The 16,811-nt window shown below is 39.8% G+C and overlaps 1 protein-coding gene across 1 annotated transcript; it reads left to right on the plus strand.

The window, feature by feature from the left end:
- The first annotated feature begins 5,828 nt into the window (after positions 1 to 5,828).
- LOC107595948 (LIM domain kinase 2-like) lies at positions 5,829 to 16,489 on the plus strand. Its single transcript, XM_016286549.1, has 9 exons — positions 5,829 to 6,342; positions 6,440 to 6,549; positions 7,702 to 7,893; positions 8,276 to 8,381; positions 9,414 to 9,625; positions 9,808 to 9,994; positions 10,394 to 10,480; positions 15,384 to 15,515; positions 16,091 to 16,489. The coding sequence occupies exons 1-9, from the start codon at positions 6,244 to 6,246 to the stop codon at positions 16,193 to 16,195; spliced, it is 1,230 nt and encodes a 409-aa protein (XP_016142035.1). The 5' UTR covers positions 5,829 to 6,243; the 3' UTR covers positions 16,196 to 16,489.
- The last annotated feature ends 322 nt before the right edge of the window (positions 16,490 to 16,811 follow it).

Consider the following 16,811-nt stretch of genomic DNA (forward strand, 5'->3'; position numbering starts at 1 on the left):
AAACTTTGCAAAACACAAAATTTATGTCACTGCCAAAACTTTTGTGAAATGTAAAAATAAATTTCCCATATGACAACAATCATTGCATTTAAAATTGAACGAAATATATATATATTACATATATATATATATATATATATATATATATATATATATTTAATCATTTTAACCATTATACAGTAAGACAAAAATATGACAAAGCTTCCACCGACTAAAACTAGACTAAAATGCTCAGACATTTAGTCGACTAAAACTAAAACAGGACAAGTTGACTAAATATGAGAGAAACTAAAAAGTTACATTTGACACAGGACTAAGACTAAATTAAAAATAGCTGACAAAATTAAAACGGCTGTCTTTAGAAAAGTTTAGATGGTATTTTCTTTTCATCTTGCCTCTGTATAATGCATATTAAAGGCAGGATAGGTGATTTGGTTCAAAAACATTTTTTGTTGTGCTGGCTGAGTCTCTACACATTCTGATGGCAATCACTAAGTTAAGTGGTATAAATTTATTTATTTGTATTTATATCATCTGTGGAAGGCAAAGACCATAAAATGTTTGTCTAATCAAAATCTTCTGTCCAAAGATTACGAAAGGCTGTCCTGTCAACTTATTTTATTTGCATACCTCTACGCACACTCTTCGCGCAAACATGATACGTCATCAGCGCTTTCCATCATGCTATAGAGACAGAGCGCATTTAGGCCACGCCCACACCGGGGGTGGGAAACAATCCAACGCTCTCCATTGACTTTGTATTGTGGGAAGCTACCTCCTTGTCATTTCTGACTTATAACAAAAAACAGAGCAATGCCTAAAAGCTGCTATGTGATAAGGTGTACAGTAAACAAGCTAAAAAACCCAGAACTACGTTTTATGAGCTGTCAACCAAAAAAAATGAGCGTTTAGGACACAAATAGTTGTAGATGTCGGGGTATTTCACGTTGGGCCGTTCAGTTGGATCATTTCTCAAACAAAAGGAAGGTTAGGAAAAGGGTCACTGACATAGACCAATAAAATTTAGTTTCTTAATATATCTCCTCCTCTCAGATTCACATAGGGTGGTGAAATAATCCTTTGACATGGTTAAAAATAATGAATGGTCTTGTCACCGATTACGTTTCCCTCCAGTGGGCGCATGTTTTTTTTGGTCGACAGCTTATAAAAACGTAGTTCTGGGTTTTTTAGCTTGTTTACTGTACACTTTGTCACATAGCAGCTTTTAGGCATTGCTCTGTTTTTTGTTATAAGTCAGAAATGACAAGGAGGCAGCTTCCTGCAATACAAAGTCAATGGAGAGAGTTGGATTGTTTCCCCCCCCGGTGGGCGTGGTCTTCAGATTATGGAGCGTTCCGCTCTGCCTCTATTGCAGACCGAGCGACAATGGAAGACGTTATTATTGTAATAATATGCGCTTTATACTGTAATGATTTCTCATCAGGGAATGAGACATGAGGTAATCTGACAGTGTTGCATTGAATCCTCCACCAACTATTGCTAGACTTTACGAAATCGCCTACCTTACCTTTAAAGTAGTGTACATAAGCGCAGTGCTGCTTTGTTGACAGCAGTAACCAATGAAGAACTGTATCGCTGCTGTTCCATACTCGCAACTAAGCACTGTCAGAGAGTGAATTTGCATTCTCATTCAGCACGTCTGCTGTTTTTGCTTTCGTTCAGATGTTTTTTTGTAGTATAGTTTCACAAAGCTAAAGTCAGACCATTCTGGTTTTGCTTCAAATTTAAAAATTATACAATACTTTAGATTAAAAACTGCTCATGCTGCATGTATTCAGCATCTTTGTTTGGATTGTGATACAGTGGTTACCTCTAATTTTATATGGAAAGCGCACAGGCAAAGCCTTAGTTTGTTTATATGAAGAGATTTCTTTTATTTGCATTATTTATTTATTTGATTTGGGTTTTGGTTTAAAAATGTAATTTAGTTTTGTTATTTGACATAGGCTATTTCAGTTTCACAAAGAAATGGGCAGCATTTTGTCCAAGCAATAATAAAGTGAAAGGGACGTGTGGCCAAGTATGGTGTCCCATACTCTGAATTTGTGATCTGCATTTAAAAGGACTCCTTTTCATTTATAATTTGTCTTAAATCTCATTTTGTTAAAAAAAAATTGTGAGAATCTTACTGTGAAATCAGTATTGTGAATATTATTGCATCGTAAGTTGAGTGAATCATTACTTCCCTAATACATACGAGTATTTATATGTGGTAATTTATATCATTATATTAATGCAGAGTTGTTTTGGGATCATTAAAACAGCAGCACGCATACATGGACTATATAAGTGTGTCTGATAATATATATTTATAGGAAATACCTTGAGCATTCATCAAGGTACTGCCATTTCCCTCTAAGGCTGTACTATTTCTACTGAAGTTTTGTAGCCTACACATTGTGTTTCACATTGGATGTAGGTCCCAGTTGCCCCCCTCCTCACCTCTAACTAGTCTGGCAAAACAAGTTGTGGCATGTAAAAAGGAACTTTTTGCTTTTCATGCATCCTTCCCTGTCTCCTCTGGACAAATGATCCTTTATTGTTTCAAAAAAGGCTCAAGGTACAAGACAAGTGCTCTGCAGTTCGAAGTCTTTAATTAGGTTCATTTTTTTTCCTCATGGGAAATAGATAATAGTTTAATGTTGCATATAGCTTGTATCCCTGCATCAGGTTCCATTTGTAGGTAGGGTGGCTGACAGGAGAGAGTGTGTGTATGAGAGTGTTTCATGACTAGTTTTGGCTCATGTCCCAAATTCCTTAACTATAGTGTTTGCGTGTTGCCCGTTTGGACTTTGTCTCGGTCACGAGTGAATGGTTATTTTTGCACGTACTGTATGTCTTCTTTGACATCATTGACCACTGCTGTAGCATTACCTCAGATTCCAAGAAGATATGTCTTAAAGTAGAAAGTGCTTTGTGTACTTTTTGTTTGTTATTTCCAGATGTATGACTGAAACACTTCAGCCACTGGTTCCTTCTGTTGCAAATATTTAATCACGTGACAGCCCCATAAGCCCAAACCCCAAGACTCAGTAGAAAGGCCTTAAGAAGAAGATTTCACAAGGCAAATGCTAACCTGCGCTAGAACCACTTGGATAACATGCCATTGTCTCATTAAGTAAATATTTACATGGCTAAAGCAAGAGGTCTAATAAAGGCAGGCAAAACTCAATAAGTGCAGATATTTTTCATGGTACTGAAGAGATCACTGATAAGGTTAAGGGTGGTTTAAACTTTCTTTTCCACTTTTCCACTCCTAATTTGAGCAAATGAATCACATAAGTGATGCTTGTGGGAGGAAATCATATGAAACGCACAAAGCTTGAATCTGATTTGAGTCTAAAACTTCCCTACAGCTGTCTCACAAATGACCAAAGCCCGCTACATTTGTTCCATCATCACTACTACAGTATACAATCAGAGGTGTAAATTATGATTATCCAGACTGTCATCAGATTCAGCAGAGCTCATGCTGAATTGATGTGTCAGTAGGCGTGTTTCCATTACCCTTCAAATTGTGCAAATTGAAATTGCGAATTGAAAATACACCTTATGGAAATGCGTCAATTTTGCAAAAAAGTTTTTACGCTCGCATGAGGTGGTTTTTCAGGCAATGCGAAAAAGGAATAATTCGCAAAACTGCAATGGAAACGTTTTTTTGCATTTACAGGTCACATGGCATATGTAAAAAGTCATATGATCATTCTTCAATGTACTATAACATCCAAGAAACACTTCTTACGTGGCCGCTCTTCAGTATAAGGGGCTTTCCCTACCATTAATGCTTAGACAATTTACACTGCACACATCTAACGGTGCTGTGTGGCTCTGATACGGCCACTGAAGATGATTGCGGCCACAATGCTTGTGTTTATTCCAGAATCCAGCCGCGCCATGCACGTTTCTGAAGCGGCTCTCTGTGCTGCTTCTGTAAAGATACATTAATATGCCTCCTTTGAATAAATATAGCCAAAATCCCAACAAAATCCGTTGCCATGACTTATCGCGAGAGGCAAAAGGTTACGTTTTAGTCGCATAACATTGGTTAATGGAAACGCACCTATTGATTGTTCTGCAGACTTGATGGGATGATTCCACCCCAACATGAAGTTTCTTTCACAATTTACCTACCCTCATGTTGTTTTGCAAAACACGAAAGATTTATTGAAGAATGTTTCTGTTGATTTTATCTATACTATGAAAATCAATTGAACCTAATACTGTCAAGCTCCAAAAAGGACATTCCAATTAATTTGTATGTATTAATTTCTAGCTTTTATGTCCTTTCAGAGCTTAAAGGTATTGGGTCCCATGACTCACTAATATGAACAGCTGTAACATTGTTCAAATATTCTCTTTGTGTTTCTTTCTTCTCCTTCTAGGATATATAACTCATTAGTTTTGTCTTTGAATCATAGCGGTCTTTGTATCATATCTCACTTGAATCATATCTCTGTCTTGATTTCAGACTAGCTTTTATTGCTGACTATTATAAATGATCTCATTCCTGTGAGCAGGGTGACTGATCTGAAGGCTGGAATGGCCTCAGTGTTGTGTGCTGTTCATCATGCATCTGGAATGCCTTTGCATGGGCTTCAATGAGGAGCTTTGTAATTATGATGCTAATGGAAGCCGTATCAATGTGTGAGAGACTTACAAATCCATCTCTAATGAAAACAAATCAGTGCTCACAAAAAACAGGTAGTTTTTGAATGCGTTAAGAGAGAAAAAGGGGGAGAGAAGAGAATTTGCCAGCGAGCAAAACTCATAATGGGCCTTTTCTGTTTGGGCCCAGATTGACGGATGCCAAGTATTTCTGGTCAGGGTGCATTGCCATTTGTGGGCTCAGAAGCACAACCAGCAGGGTGTCAAAACCTCTGAAAGGCGGGCAGGGAGAAATCACATCCTCACAGCTGAAGTGCTTGTTTGAATGTGTGTGTGCATTTACTTAGACCATCCATGATAATTAAAACTTTTCTTTGGGTGGGTTACAGTTACTCACTGTTCAGTTCAGTTGTGTTTTCTACTCTAGTCCCCCCCCCCTCTCTTTTCTTCATTCTAGAGTTAAATTTCTATGTCTAAAAGTTCCTGTAATGGTTCTGCTACCACTTTTTAGCACATCACATTCTTGGGTGAGAAACGCCTATGTAGAAAGTTTTTTAAAAAAATCCGTTCTGTGTTCAGTTAGCCATGGTGACATGACTCCTTGAGTCCTAAGGGAGGGGAGGCTCTTTTACAAAGTACTGCTGGGAAACAGCCTTTCTCACATGCACATTCACACTCTGCTGTAACACACAGACAAGTATGACATTTATGATTTGTGTATGCACAAAAAAGAACACCATGCTTACTCACAGGTCGAACCAAGTGTCAAGCTGTTCAACTAACTGCCCTTGAGCAAAGCACTGTAAATGTAGACTTGGTGTACTGTAAATGTAGACATTTAAAAATGTATTACGTCACTCCCATACTCTTTCAGCTTTGCTGGTTACCGGACAGTCAGTTGTTATTTTATATGCAGTATAATGCATAAAATATATATATATATATATATATATTTATTTATATATATATATATATATATATATTTATTTATATATATATATATATATATATATTTTTTTTTTTCATTCTATGAATGTTTTTATTATTGAGTGTTATGGTATTAAGTCATTTGCAATGGTGAGATGCATTTGCATTTTATGCTGGAATGACCAAGACCAAAACCAAGTAGGCATAAAATCCTCTAATTGCCTGTCTACATGTTCTGAACTCTGATTTTTCTGAATTTTTCAGATTAAAATGTTATGTGTGGTTGCATATTTGAAGGTCTTTTCCGGTTTATACATTTTTCAGGGTGAAACATCAGAGAATAAAAGTAAAAAGGGGCAAACAAAAAGAATAAACTTTAACAAACTTTTTTTGTAAATTTATATTTTTTAAGATTTATGGGAGAGAGGTCAAAGCAAGAGCCTACATTAGAGGTAAGAGGGGTTAAACAGAGATTGACAGAAATTATGTGTTGTCTAAGGGCATGGGATCACGGCTATGGGGGAAGGGGCTGGCAGCCTTATGTCACTTCTGATAACAGACAGGCTCAGACACTTGCAGGTGTTACAGAAAAAGACAGGACACGCTCACGTCACTGTTAAAGAACGCAGACTGAACGAAGACAGTGCACCAACACAAAGCAGCTGAAGCACAATGAAGGCATGATCCACCATGCCTGGGCTTGGCAGAGAGAGCAATCTGCATACATGCAGCATACAGGAATATCCCAGAAAGAGTGTATCTGGACCACTGTCATGGCTGGTGTTGCTGGTACTGAGGATTATCTTTTCCATTGTGGGCTTTTAGAGTGAAATCATAAGACAGTATGGCAGTGTTCTGATGTGCACTGGGCATTCATGTGTTTCAGGTGGCAGGAGACTATAAATACCATCCCGAATGCTTTGTGTGTTTAAGCTGCAGGGTGGTGATTGAGGATCAGGATACCTATGCCTTAGTGGAACGTACCAAACTCTACTGGTGAGTAACTTTACACATTTAACCTCCAAACTGTACATGTATTTATTGTAGACTGTACTGGTGTGGAAACTTTACACGCAGTAGCTCCAAACTGCAGTGATGATTCCTCTGTGTTGACTTTACATATCTTAGCTAGGGTGACCAGGCGTCCCGGTTTAATGAGGTGTGTCCTGGTCTCCTGACAATTCACAAAAAAATTTAAATATCTACCAGTTTCAATTGTAGCCTCACTGACTTTTTATTTTAATTAACTATCTTCAGTATCCTTTCAGCTATGATCTCTGGTATTTTTTTTGTGTTGTTTAATAGGATGACACTGCAGAGAAGCAAAGCTGTTTTTGAAAGCTAAACTGTACAAAATCTATTAATTTCTTGTCCAACACGTTTTTTTTTTCTTTGCAAGGAAACACATTTTATGCACATCTGGCTTTTTTCATTGCTTTTATAATTTAATCAATTAATTCTTCAATAAATTGACCCATTTATTTTAAAGTACCAATTTACAAGATAATGGTTTTATGAACACACATTTGTTCTATTCATGTTTCATGAATAAGGTCCATTAGTTCCAAATTTTACTGAGGAAACATCACATGTAATGCTTTTGATTTGATTGAGTTTGATCGCATCATATAATAATTGCTATTACGTCTTTAATTGATTTTTCTTTACATTTCTGCCATATGTACATTAACTGACGGTCACCACTGATAAGCTACTACTAAATATTGTAGAAACTTAATTTTCTGTAAAGTTGCTTTGCAACGATTTGTATCGTGAAAAGCGCTATACTAATAAACTTGAATTGAATTGAATGTATTAACTGCAAACAGCCCATAAGTAGCCTTTACACGTTAAATTCAGTCTGTGGGAACTTAAATGTATATTCGAGTTCAGGTAAGCAGTGATATTTAATGCTTGTATATTTAACCATAACCTCCTAATCTCCTAATTCTTTTTAAAAATGTTATTTATTTTGTCTGTTGTTCATCTTCATTTGTTGTTTTCAGTAAAGCGCAGGCAGGTTGACACACATCTGAGTGTTTCATAACATGTCTAGAAGTGACTTGCTCTTGTCAGGTCTTGTCCTGAAAGTTCAGGTTCTAAAGTTTTCGAGCTCCAGTGAGGCTTTTCAACTTCTCTCTCACACAGTGGTAAATGCTACAAGCAGGAGGTCCTGACGCCAATGCTGGAGAAGCGTGGTTTGGCTGACTCTCCAACAGACCTGCTCCCTCACACAGTGACTCTGGTGTCCATGCCTGCTGCCACCAATGGTAAAAGGGGTTTCTCTGTCACTGTGATTAGAGACTGCACCGGTGCCACAGCCAGTGTTCAGGTCAAAGAGTAAGTAAAGACATGCGGAATTAACACGTAAAACACTTGATGCATCTCCCAATTACTTTTGCTTGAGATCTTTGTCCTCGTTAAGCAAGCAGTCAGATAAAGCTGAATATGCTGAGAAGCATTTGGAATAATAGAGACTTGCTTAAGTTATTTATCACCTCGAAGATTCACCACAATGTCGCCACACCCAGTGCCAGAGACAGATGGAATGTGTTGCATAACTGTGGTGATACGACTGCGTATGTTGGACTGAGGGCACAAACTGCCACTTTCTTTTTGTGTTTTTCAGATGTGAAACCATAACAAAAAGCTATGAGATTCATCTCATCATTCTTAACCTGTCTTTTCATGATGGGAATCTCCCAAAATCTTATCCTTATAGGGTCAGAGGGATGCATATTAGTCCAGAGGTTCGGAACGCCATCCATGTTGGGGACCGAATCCTGGAGATCAATGGACTCCCGGTGTCAGCTCTGATGGAGGAGGAGGTACTTTGCATTTTTTACCACTACCATTCTTGATATTAGCTTTGAGGTGAGGTGAAATCGTGCCAACGTTAACTTGTCGAAGCAATGTGACAATACAGCATGGTAAGCATTTGGAATATAAACTCATACTATAGCTTGTCCCAGCACAGTGACACTCCTTTCATACTATGGTACTTACTTTAACCTGGTCATGCACTCAATTTACACAACTCTCTAGAAACAGGGTGTGTTTGTTATATGGCTTTGATGTGTGTTTTTTTAAAAATCATAATCCATGTGACACTTGGAGCTTCATTCTAACTTCATTGGCATGCATCTGTTTTGTCAAAGCACAGGATATGTTTGTTGATGTTGCAGAAGCAGTATTTAGTTTTCTTAAGAATAAAATGCAAGTAGTCATGCAAGAGTTTAACTTTGTAATGCATACCTATGTTGGGAGGTATGTGTATGTAGACTCTTGGACTAAAGTGACTCGTCAACTCCTATGTAAATGCATTCTCATCATGCATTTGTAAATGTGATTTCATTTTCCCACCATTTCTCCTTAACGTCTGAATTCCACTGCTTTACTTCTGTTGTCATGGATTTGTGCCTTAATTTAATCACATACTGGGAGGTTTTTGGATTGACTTGGATTTGGCAGCCATCTGGCCGATGTAATAAGCAGCCTGAAGTCCTGTAATCCTAAAAATGGAAAATCCTAAAGTCCTGAAATGAACATAATCACAATTACAGAAAGCTGTTAGATGTCTTCATTACTGCATGTCCAGACCTGGAATGTCCACTGTTCCTGTGTATTACATAATCTTAATTTCAGTGTTGGCTTTGAGAATTTATCTTTTGCACCTTTTGTATCTTTTGTGTGGCACCAGCTTTGACTGGAAGGAAAAATCTATGTTATGTAAACGGCACTAATGCACAATACTGAAGTTTTATGACTTAATGCTGTCCTCTTGCTTTTATTGTTGTTGTGACCCTTATCAAAATAACCACAGTGTATATGACCTTCTGAATTTGAATTGGTCGTTCCAGGTGGAGGACCTGATCCATCGGACCAGTCAGACACTGCAGCTGTTGATGGAATATGATCCAGTCAGACAGCGTCTGGACCGACTCCGCCTGGGCTCCCGCAATCAACTGGGTGTCCCCGCGGCTTCTCGTATGCGTTTGTCCTCATCAGCGGATGCTGAGATCGAACGAAGTGACTCAGTGGGCAATGGGACGTTAAAAAGGAGGTCCCTCAGGTAACTTATGTCATCTAATCAGGTGTCATCACGGGGCTTGTGTAGGTTCATTTACATTTTTTGATTCCAAGTGGATGTGGATATACAGAGATGGTGCAAATAAATACATTACACATACATTATTTATCTTTTTCCAATTGCTATTTGGGTTTGTACAAATACTTTTATCTTGTGTGTTGTAGACGTAGCAATAGCACCTGCAAGTCTCCAGTCTCTTCATCTCCTAAGGACCCTCCGATTCTAACTCGAGATATCGGGCGCTCTGAATCCCTACGTTCTACTTCCAGCTGCTCCCACCGTATCTTCCGTCCCTGTGACCTCATCCATGGAGAAATCCTAGGAAAAGGCTTCTTTGGACAGGCCATCAAGGTGTGCATACATTCAACCTTTCCTCATTTTCTGTGTATTGCCGTGTCTAGAACTGCTCACTGGTTCCTTAGTGTTGTCTAGAAGAGCTGGTTCACTGCATTGAAGCTAAGTTCAGTGCTGGAAGACAGGCCTGAATTTCCTTTTGAAAAGGAATCATAAGGAATTCTGATTCCACAGTTATGAATTGTGGTTTCTTGATTCTATTATTGAACAACTTAGCTAAAGCATTTCTTTTGACTTGGAATAAGTTCAGTAGTGTCATAGTAGTTCCATTCACAGTTGGCAGAAGAATGCAGATGAAGTTCATTAAAACTATTTGGTTTCAGTATTTTAGAAGAACTGGAAATAATTTATCTTCCAAACCTAATACTGTGTGATTTATTTTTATTTTTTTTGTAGGTGACCCATAAAGCCACAGGTGAGGTGATGGTCATGAAGGAGCTGATCCGCTGTGATGAAGAGACACAGAAAACATTCCTTAAGGAGGTATGAAGATCCCCTTCTTTCCCCACAAGTATCATTCATTCGTCCATCTGATTACCATGTAATTTTTCCTTCATTTCTCCATATCCGGTGCTGGGATACAGTGTTGCTGTAGCATTTGTGATTGTTTTCAGAGGAAAAGAGACATAGGCCCAATCCTAATTCTACCCCTTAGCCCTTCCCCTTTCCCCAAACGTTCGCCGGTTCCCGCCTCCTTCTTCCATAGTTCCAGCACCACCGCCTCGGGCAGCCACCGGCGGTATTTCCGCTTGTTCCTGCTGCCCGATCTCCTCAGCACCGCGACCCCCCTCAGCAGCGAGGGCTCTCTGACAGCGTGTCCCTCCTTCCTCCCGGGTTTCGGCACCAATGTAACAACGTTCGTAGTTCGGTAAGGAGGAGGCGGGAACCGGCGAACGTTCAAGACTTTAATAAAATGAACAAACACAAAATGAAAGTAAAGCAGCAGCCCCTCGCGGACGACTGCCGAAACAAAACACAAAATAAAATCCAGGCCTGGTCCTCTCTCGTCTTTCACTGTCGTAACTCCTCCTTTTATCCTTCCGGAGCTCCTCCGTGGGACTCGAGACCGGTGAGTGGTGCAGGTGTCGCTCATTATCAATTACTCCACCGGCCTCGCGCCGTTCCCATGGCTCTCGGCCCCGCCCCCACTCGTCACAGAAATGTTTGCAAAAAATCGCTAAAGTTTGCTAACGTCATATCATTACAGACTGCACGATAGTGCCACAACATATTTTCATGTCTGATCAGGGCGATAACCACCGTAGACATTGAGGAGGGCTAGTACCCCCAATAATTATAAATCGCTAAACCCTTTCCTCAAATATTGCCAATTCGAGAGCGAGAGACAGAGAGATGAAAGTTGTGTGTATGCGCGTCTGTGCGTTTCTCTTTTTAGGGTGCGTTTACTTCAAAAACAGCGATTTTATCCTTTCGTTGCTGGAAAATATAATGTAGCAATTCAGTATTTAAACTGTTATTAATAAATTGGACTAAAGTGACTCGTCAACTCCTATGTAAATGCATTCTCATCATGCATTTGTAAATGTGATTTCATTTTCCCACCATTTCTCCTTAACGTCTGAATTCCACTGCTTTACTTCTGTTGTCATGGATTTGTGCCTTAATTTAATCACATACTGGGAGGTTTTTGGATTGACTTGGATTTAGCAGCCATCTGGCCGATGTAATAAGCAGCCTGAAGTCCTGTAATCCTAAAAATGGAAAATCCTAAAGTCCTGAAATGAACATAATCACAATTACAATTACAGAAAGCAGTCTTCATTGCTGCACGTCCAGATTTATCGACCTGAAAATATTGAATATCCAGCGTATTCCACTGTTCCTGTGTATTACATAATCTTAATTTCAGTGTTGGCTTTGAGAATTTATCTTTTGCACCTTTTGTATCTTTTGTGTGGCACCAGCTTTGACTGGAAGGAAAAATCTATGTTATGTAAATGGCACTAATGCACAATACTGAAGTTTTATGACTTAATGCTGTCCTCTTGCTTTTATTGTTGTTGTGACCCTTATCAAAATAACCACAGTGTATATGACCTTCTGAATTTGAATTGGTCGTTCCAGGTGGAGGACCTGATCCATCGGACCAGTCAGACACTGCAGCTGTTGATGGAATATGATCCAGTCAGACAGCGTCTGGACCGACTCCGCCTGGGCTCCCGCAATCAACTGGGTGTCCCCGCGGCTTCTCGTATGCGTTTGTCCTCATCAGCGGATGCTGAGATCGAACGAAGTGACTCAGTGGGCAATGGGACGTTAAAAAGGAGGTCCCTCAGGTAACTTATGTCATCTAATCAGGTGTCATCACGGGGCTTGTGTAGGTTCATTTACATTTTTTGATTCCAAGTGGATGTGGATATACAGAGATGGTGCAAATAAATACATTACACATACATTATTTATCTTTTTCCAATTGCTATTTGGGTTTGTACAAATACTTTTATCTTGTGTGTTGTAGACGTAGCAATAGCACCTGCAAGTCTCCAGTCTCTTCATCTCCTAAGGACCCTCCGATTCTAACTCGAGATATCGGGCGCTCTGAATCCCTACGTTCTACTTCCAGCTGCTCCCACCGTATCTTCCGTCCCTGTGACCTCATCCATGGAGAAATCCTAGGAAAAGGCTTCTTTGGACAGGCCATCAAGGTGTGCATACATTCAACCTTTCCTCATTTTCTGTGTATTGCCGTGTCTAGAACTGCTCACTGGTTCCTTAGTGTTGTCTAGAAGAGCTGGTTCACTGCATTGAAGCTAAGTTCAGTGCTGGAAGACAGGCCTGAATTTCCTTTTGAAAAGGAATCATAAGGAATTCTGATTCCACAGTTATGAATTGTGGTTTCTTGATTCTATTATTGAACAACTTAGCTAAAGCATTTCTTTTGACTTGGAATAAGTTCAGTAGTGTCATAGTAGTTCCATTCACAGTTGGCAGAAGAATGCAGATGAAGTTCATTAAAACTATTTGGTTTCAGTATTTTAGAAGAACTGGAAATAATTTATCTTCCAAACCTAATACTGTGTGATTTATTTTTATTTTTTTTGTAGGTGACCCATAAAGCCACAGGTGAGGTGATGGTCATGAAGGAGCTGATCCGCTGTGATGAAGAGACACAGAAAACATTCCTTAAGGAGGTATGAAGATCCCCTTCTTTCCCCACAAGTATCATTCATTCGTCCATCTGATTACCATGTAATTTTTCCTTCATTTCTCCATATCCGGTGCTGGGATACAGTGTTGCTGTAGCATTTGTGATTGTTTTCAGAGGAAAAGAGACATAGGCCCAATCCTAATTCTACCCCTTAGCCCTTCCCCTTTCCCCAAACGTTCGCCGGTTCCCGCCTCCTTCTTCCATAGTTCCAGCACCACCGCCTCGGGCAGCCACCGGCGGTCTTTCCGCTTGTTCCTGCTGCCCGATCTCCTCAGCACCGCGACCCCCCTCAGCAGCGAGGGCTCTCTGACAGCGTGTCCCTCCTTCCTCCCGGGTTTCGGCACCAATGTAACAACGTTCGTAGTTCGGTAAGGAGGAGGCGGGAACCGGCGAACGTTCAAGACTTTAATAAAATGAACAATCACAAAATGAAAGTAAAGCAGCAGCCCCTCGCGGACGACTGCCGAAACAAAACACAAAATAAAATCCAGGCCTGGTCCTCTCTCGTCTTTCACTGTCGTAACTCCTCCTTTTATCCTTCCGGAGCTCCTCCGTGGGACTCGAGACCGGTGAGTGGTGCAGGTGTCGCTCATTATCAATTACTCCACCGGCCTCGCGCCGTTCCCATGGCTCTCGGCCCCGCCCCCACTCGTCACAGAAATGTTTGCAAAAAATCGCTAAAGTTTGCTAACGTCATATCATTACAGACTGCACGATAGTGCCACAACATATTTTCATGTCTGATCAGGGCGATAACCACCGTAGACATTGAGGAGGGCTAGTACCCCCAATAATTATAAATCGCTAAACCCTTTCCTCAAATATTGCCAATTCGAGAGCGAGAGACAGAGAGATGAAAGTTGTGTGTATGCGCGTCTGTGCGTTTCTCTTTTTAGGGTGCGTTTACTTCAAAAACAGCGATTTTATCCTTTCGTTGCTGGAAAATATAATGTAGCAATTCAGTATTTAAACTGTTATTAATAAAAGTCGTGGGGCAGCGTTGCCAAGTTTCTTTGCTCCTGGATGTGTGAGCTGCGTGATATCTAGTGTGTGTATGTCAGTAAGCAGCGCATTAATATAGAACGGTAATTAAAGGCTCTAATGCACACACCAGCAGCACACCAGTATATGTGTGTGTACTGTAGGAGCTAGACGACGTGTGACGTATAGTAGTGGTGTCCCAATTCTTAGGGGAATATTTTCACCCCTACCCCTTGACACACTGTTTCAAGGGACAAAGGGGAAGGGGTAGGGGACAGGGAAGGGGTATAAAATAGAATTGGGATTGGGCCTTTAGTCTTAGATTTATCATTTTAAGAATCTTAGCAATTCATATTTTTTTTCCTCACTCTCTCTCTCCGTCTCTCTTTTCCAGGTAAAAGTGATGAGAAATCTTGATCACCCACATTGACACACTGTTTCAAGGGACAAAGGGGAAGGGGTAGGGGACAGGGAAGGGGTATAAAATAGAATTGGGATTGGGCCTTAGTCTTAGATTTATCATTTTAAGAATCTTAGCAATTCATATTTTTTTTCCTCACTCTCTCTCTCCGTCTCTCTTTTCCAGGTAAAAGTGATGAGAAGTCTTGATCACCCACACGTTTTGAAGTTCATTGAGGGCTAGTACCCCCAATAATTATAAATCGCTAAACCCTTTCCTCAAATATTGCCAATTCGAGAGCGAGAGACAGAGAGATGAAAGTTGTGTGTATGCGCGTCTGTGCGTTTCTCTTTTTAGGGTGCGTTTACTTCAAAAACAGCGATTTTATCCTTTCGTTGCTGGAAAATATAATGTAGCAATTCAGTATTTAAACTGTTATTAATAAAAGTCGTGGGGCAGCGTTGCCAAGTTTCTTTGCTCCTGGATGTGTGAGCTGCGTGATATCTAGTGTGTGTATGTCAGTAAGCAGCGCATTAATATAGAACGGTAATTAAAGGCTCTAATGCACACACCAGCAGCACACCAGTATATGTGTGTGTACAGACGACGTATGATGACGTGTGACGTATAGTAGTGGTGTCCCAATTCTTAGGGGAATATTTTCACCCCTACCCCTTGACACACTGTTTCAAGGGACAAAGGGGAAGGGGTAGGGGACAGGGAAGGGGTATAAAATAGAATTGGGATTGGGCCTTTAGTCTTAGATTTATCATTTTAAGAATCTTAGCAATTCATATTTTTTTTCCTCACTCTCTCTCTCCGTCTCTCTTTTCCAGGTAAAAGTGATGAGAAATCTTGATCACCCACATGTTTTGAAGTTCATTGGGGTTTTGTACAAGGACAAGAGGCTTAATCTGATAACCGAGTTCATTGAGGGAGGCACTCTAAAGGATTTTATCCGAGACACGGTGCGTCCTGATTTTAAAACCCCCTTTTTCCTTTCCTCTTGCTTCTAGGAAGGGCTGTATATCATCTGTTAGTGGTTTAGTCTTTGTCACTGTCTCCATTCACCTGAGATGAACTTTATAAGGAGGAAGGGAGAAAGACAGGGAATAGGGACTGGAAAATACAAACAGTCTGTAAAATGAGAGGAAGAAAATGCTGTTGTGTGATTGCAGTGGATGAGAGATAAAGGAGGTATGAAGTGTTTCCAGGTGAGGGATTCTAGTGAGAATGTTTTCCAGATTACGCAGTGGGTTTGCTTCAAAATATGGGTTTCAACACCAAACCTAAAGATAACGGATGATATACCTCTCTCGTTCAGTCTTACATTGTGTCTCTCTATTGCGCTATAATGTTTTCTATAAAAGTGTGTCTGTAATTTCTGTCTGTAATAAGTGGCTGCCGTTATGTAACGATTTCCTCTCTAATTCACGGACAGCATAGCGTGCTGTCACACTGGGATGTATTATACTGTGGTTATAAACTAGGCCAGCAATTCATCTCTCTCTCTCTCTCTGTCTCTGTCTCCCTGTTCATACAGGACTCATTCCCATGGGAACAGAGAGTTAGTTTTGCAAAAAGCATTGCATCTGGAATGGTGAGTGGTCTTCTGGGTCTTCACACATATAGCTTTGCAAAACAGTAAAAGCTATTGTTGTACAATTTTTTAGGTACTTTTGGGTCAGTTATATATATACATACTTTGAAGGAAATGGTGAGATAAAACAGGACAATTTAAAGGTTAAGTAATTTTTTGGGATGTTAAAAACATTTGATCATTCCATCTTAATATTCAGAGGCTAAAAGTAAGACTTCCGAAGGTTGGTTTGCCTGTGAAGTGTAAACACTTTGGGTCTGGTACTATCAGCATGTTGTTGTTGTTTTAGTGCCTCAATCAGTCTGATGCAACAACATTGGCTCAACCACTGGCATGAGTTTGGGTTGGGACTATCTCTTTGTCGACCAAGAGCAAATTCATTAATCCAGTTAAAAGATGTATCTAATCATAAATTGCCAAGCAATATGAATTCTCTCTTTTTGTGATTTTTATTTTTTTTTAAACCTAAACCAAGCACATCAGGGGGGTATTCCAAAAAGCAGGTTATGTGACATACCCCGGGTATGTTTGAGGATAAGCGTATATGAATGATATGTTAATGATGAAGTGCTAATATAAGTAATAAATAAGGTAATATATTATTCCAATATGGTTATTATATTTATTTTATTGGCATATAAAACTGTTATCTGTATAAATTATA

Source organism: Sinocyclocheilus grahami, unplaced genomic scaffold (genome assembly GCF_001515645.1).
Source record: "Sinocyclocheilus grahami isolate Dianchi unplaced genomic scaffold, SAMN03320097.WGS_v1.1 scaffold211.1, whole genome shotgun sequence".
Lineage (NCBI taxonomy): Eukaryota > Metazoa > Chordata > Actinopteri > Cypriniformes > Cyprinidae > Sinocyclocheilus > Sinocyclocheilus grahami.

Coding starts and splice junctions, on each gene's coding strand:
- LOC107595948 (XM_016286549.1), top strand. CDS start 6,244: ATGCCTGGGCTTGGCAGAGAGAGCAATCTGCATACATGCAGCATACAG. Junction 6,343..6,439: donor TGTCATGGCTGGTGTTGCTG/GTACTGAGGATT, acceptor CATGTGTTTCAG/GTGGCAGGAGACTATAAATA. Junction 8,382..9,413: donor CAGCTCTGATGGAGGAGGAG/GTACTTTGCATT, acceptor TGGTCGTTCCAG/GTGGAGGACCTGATCCATCG.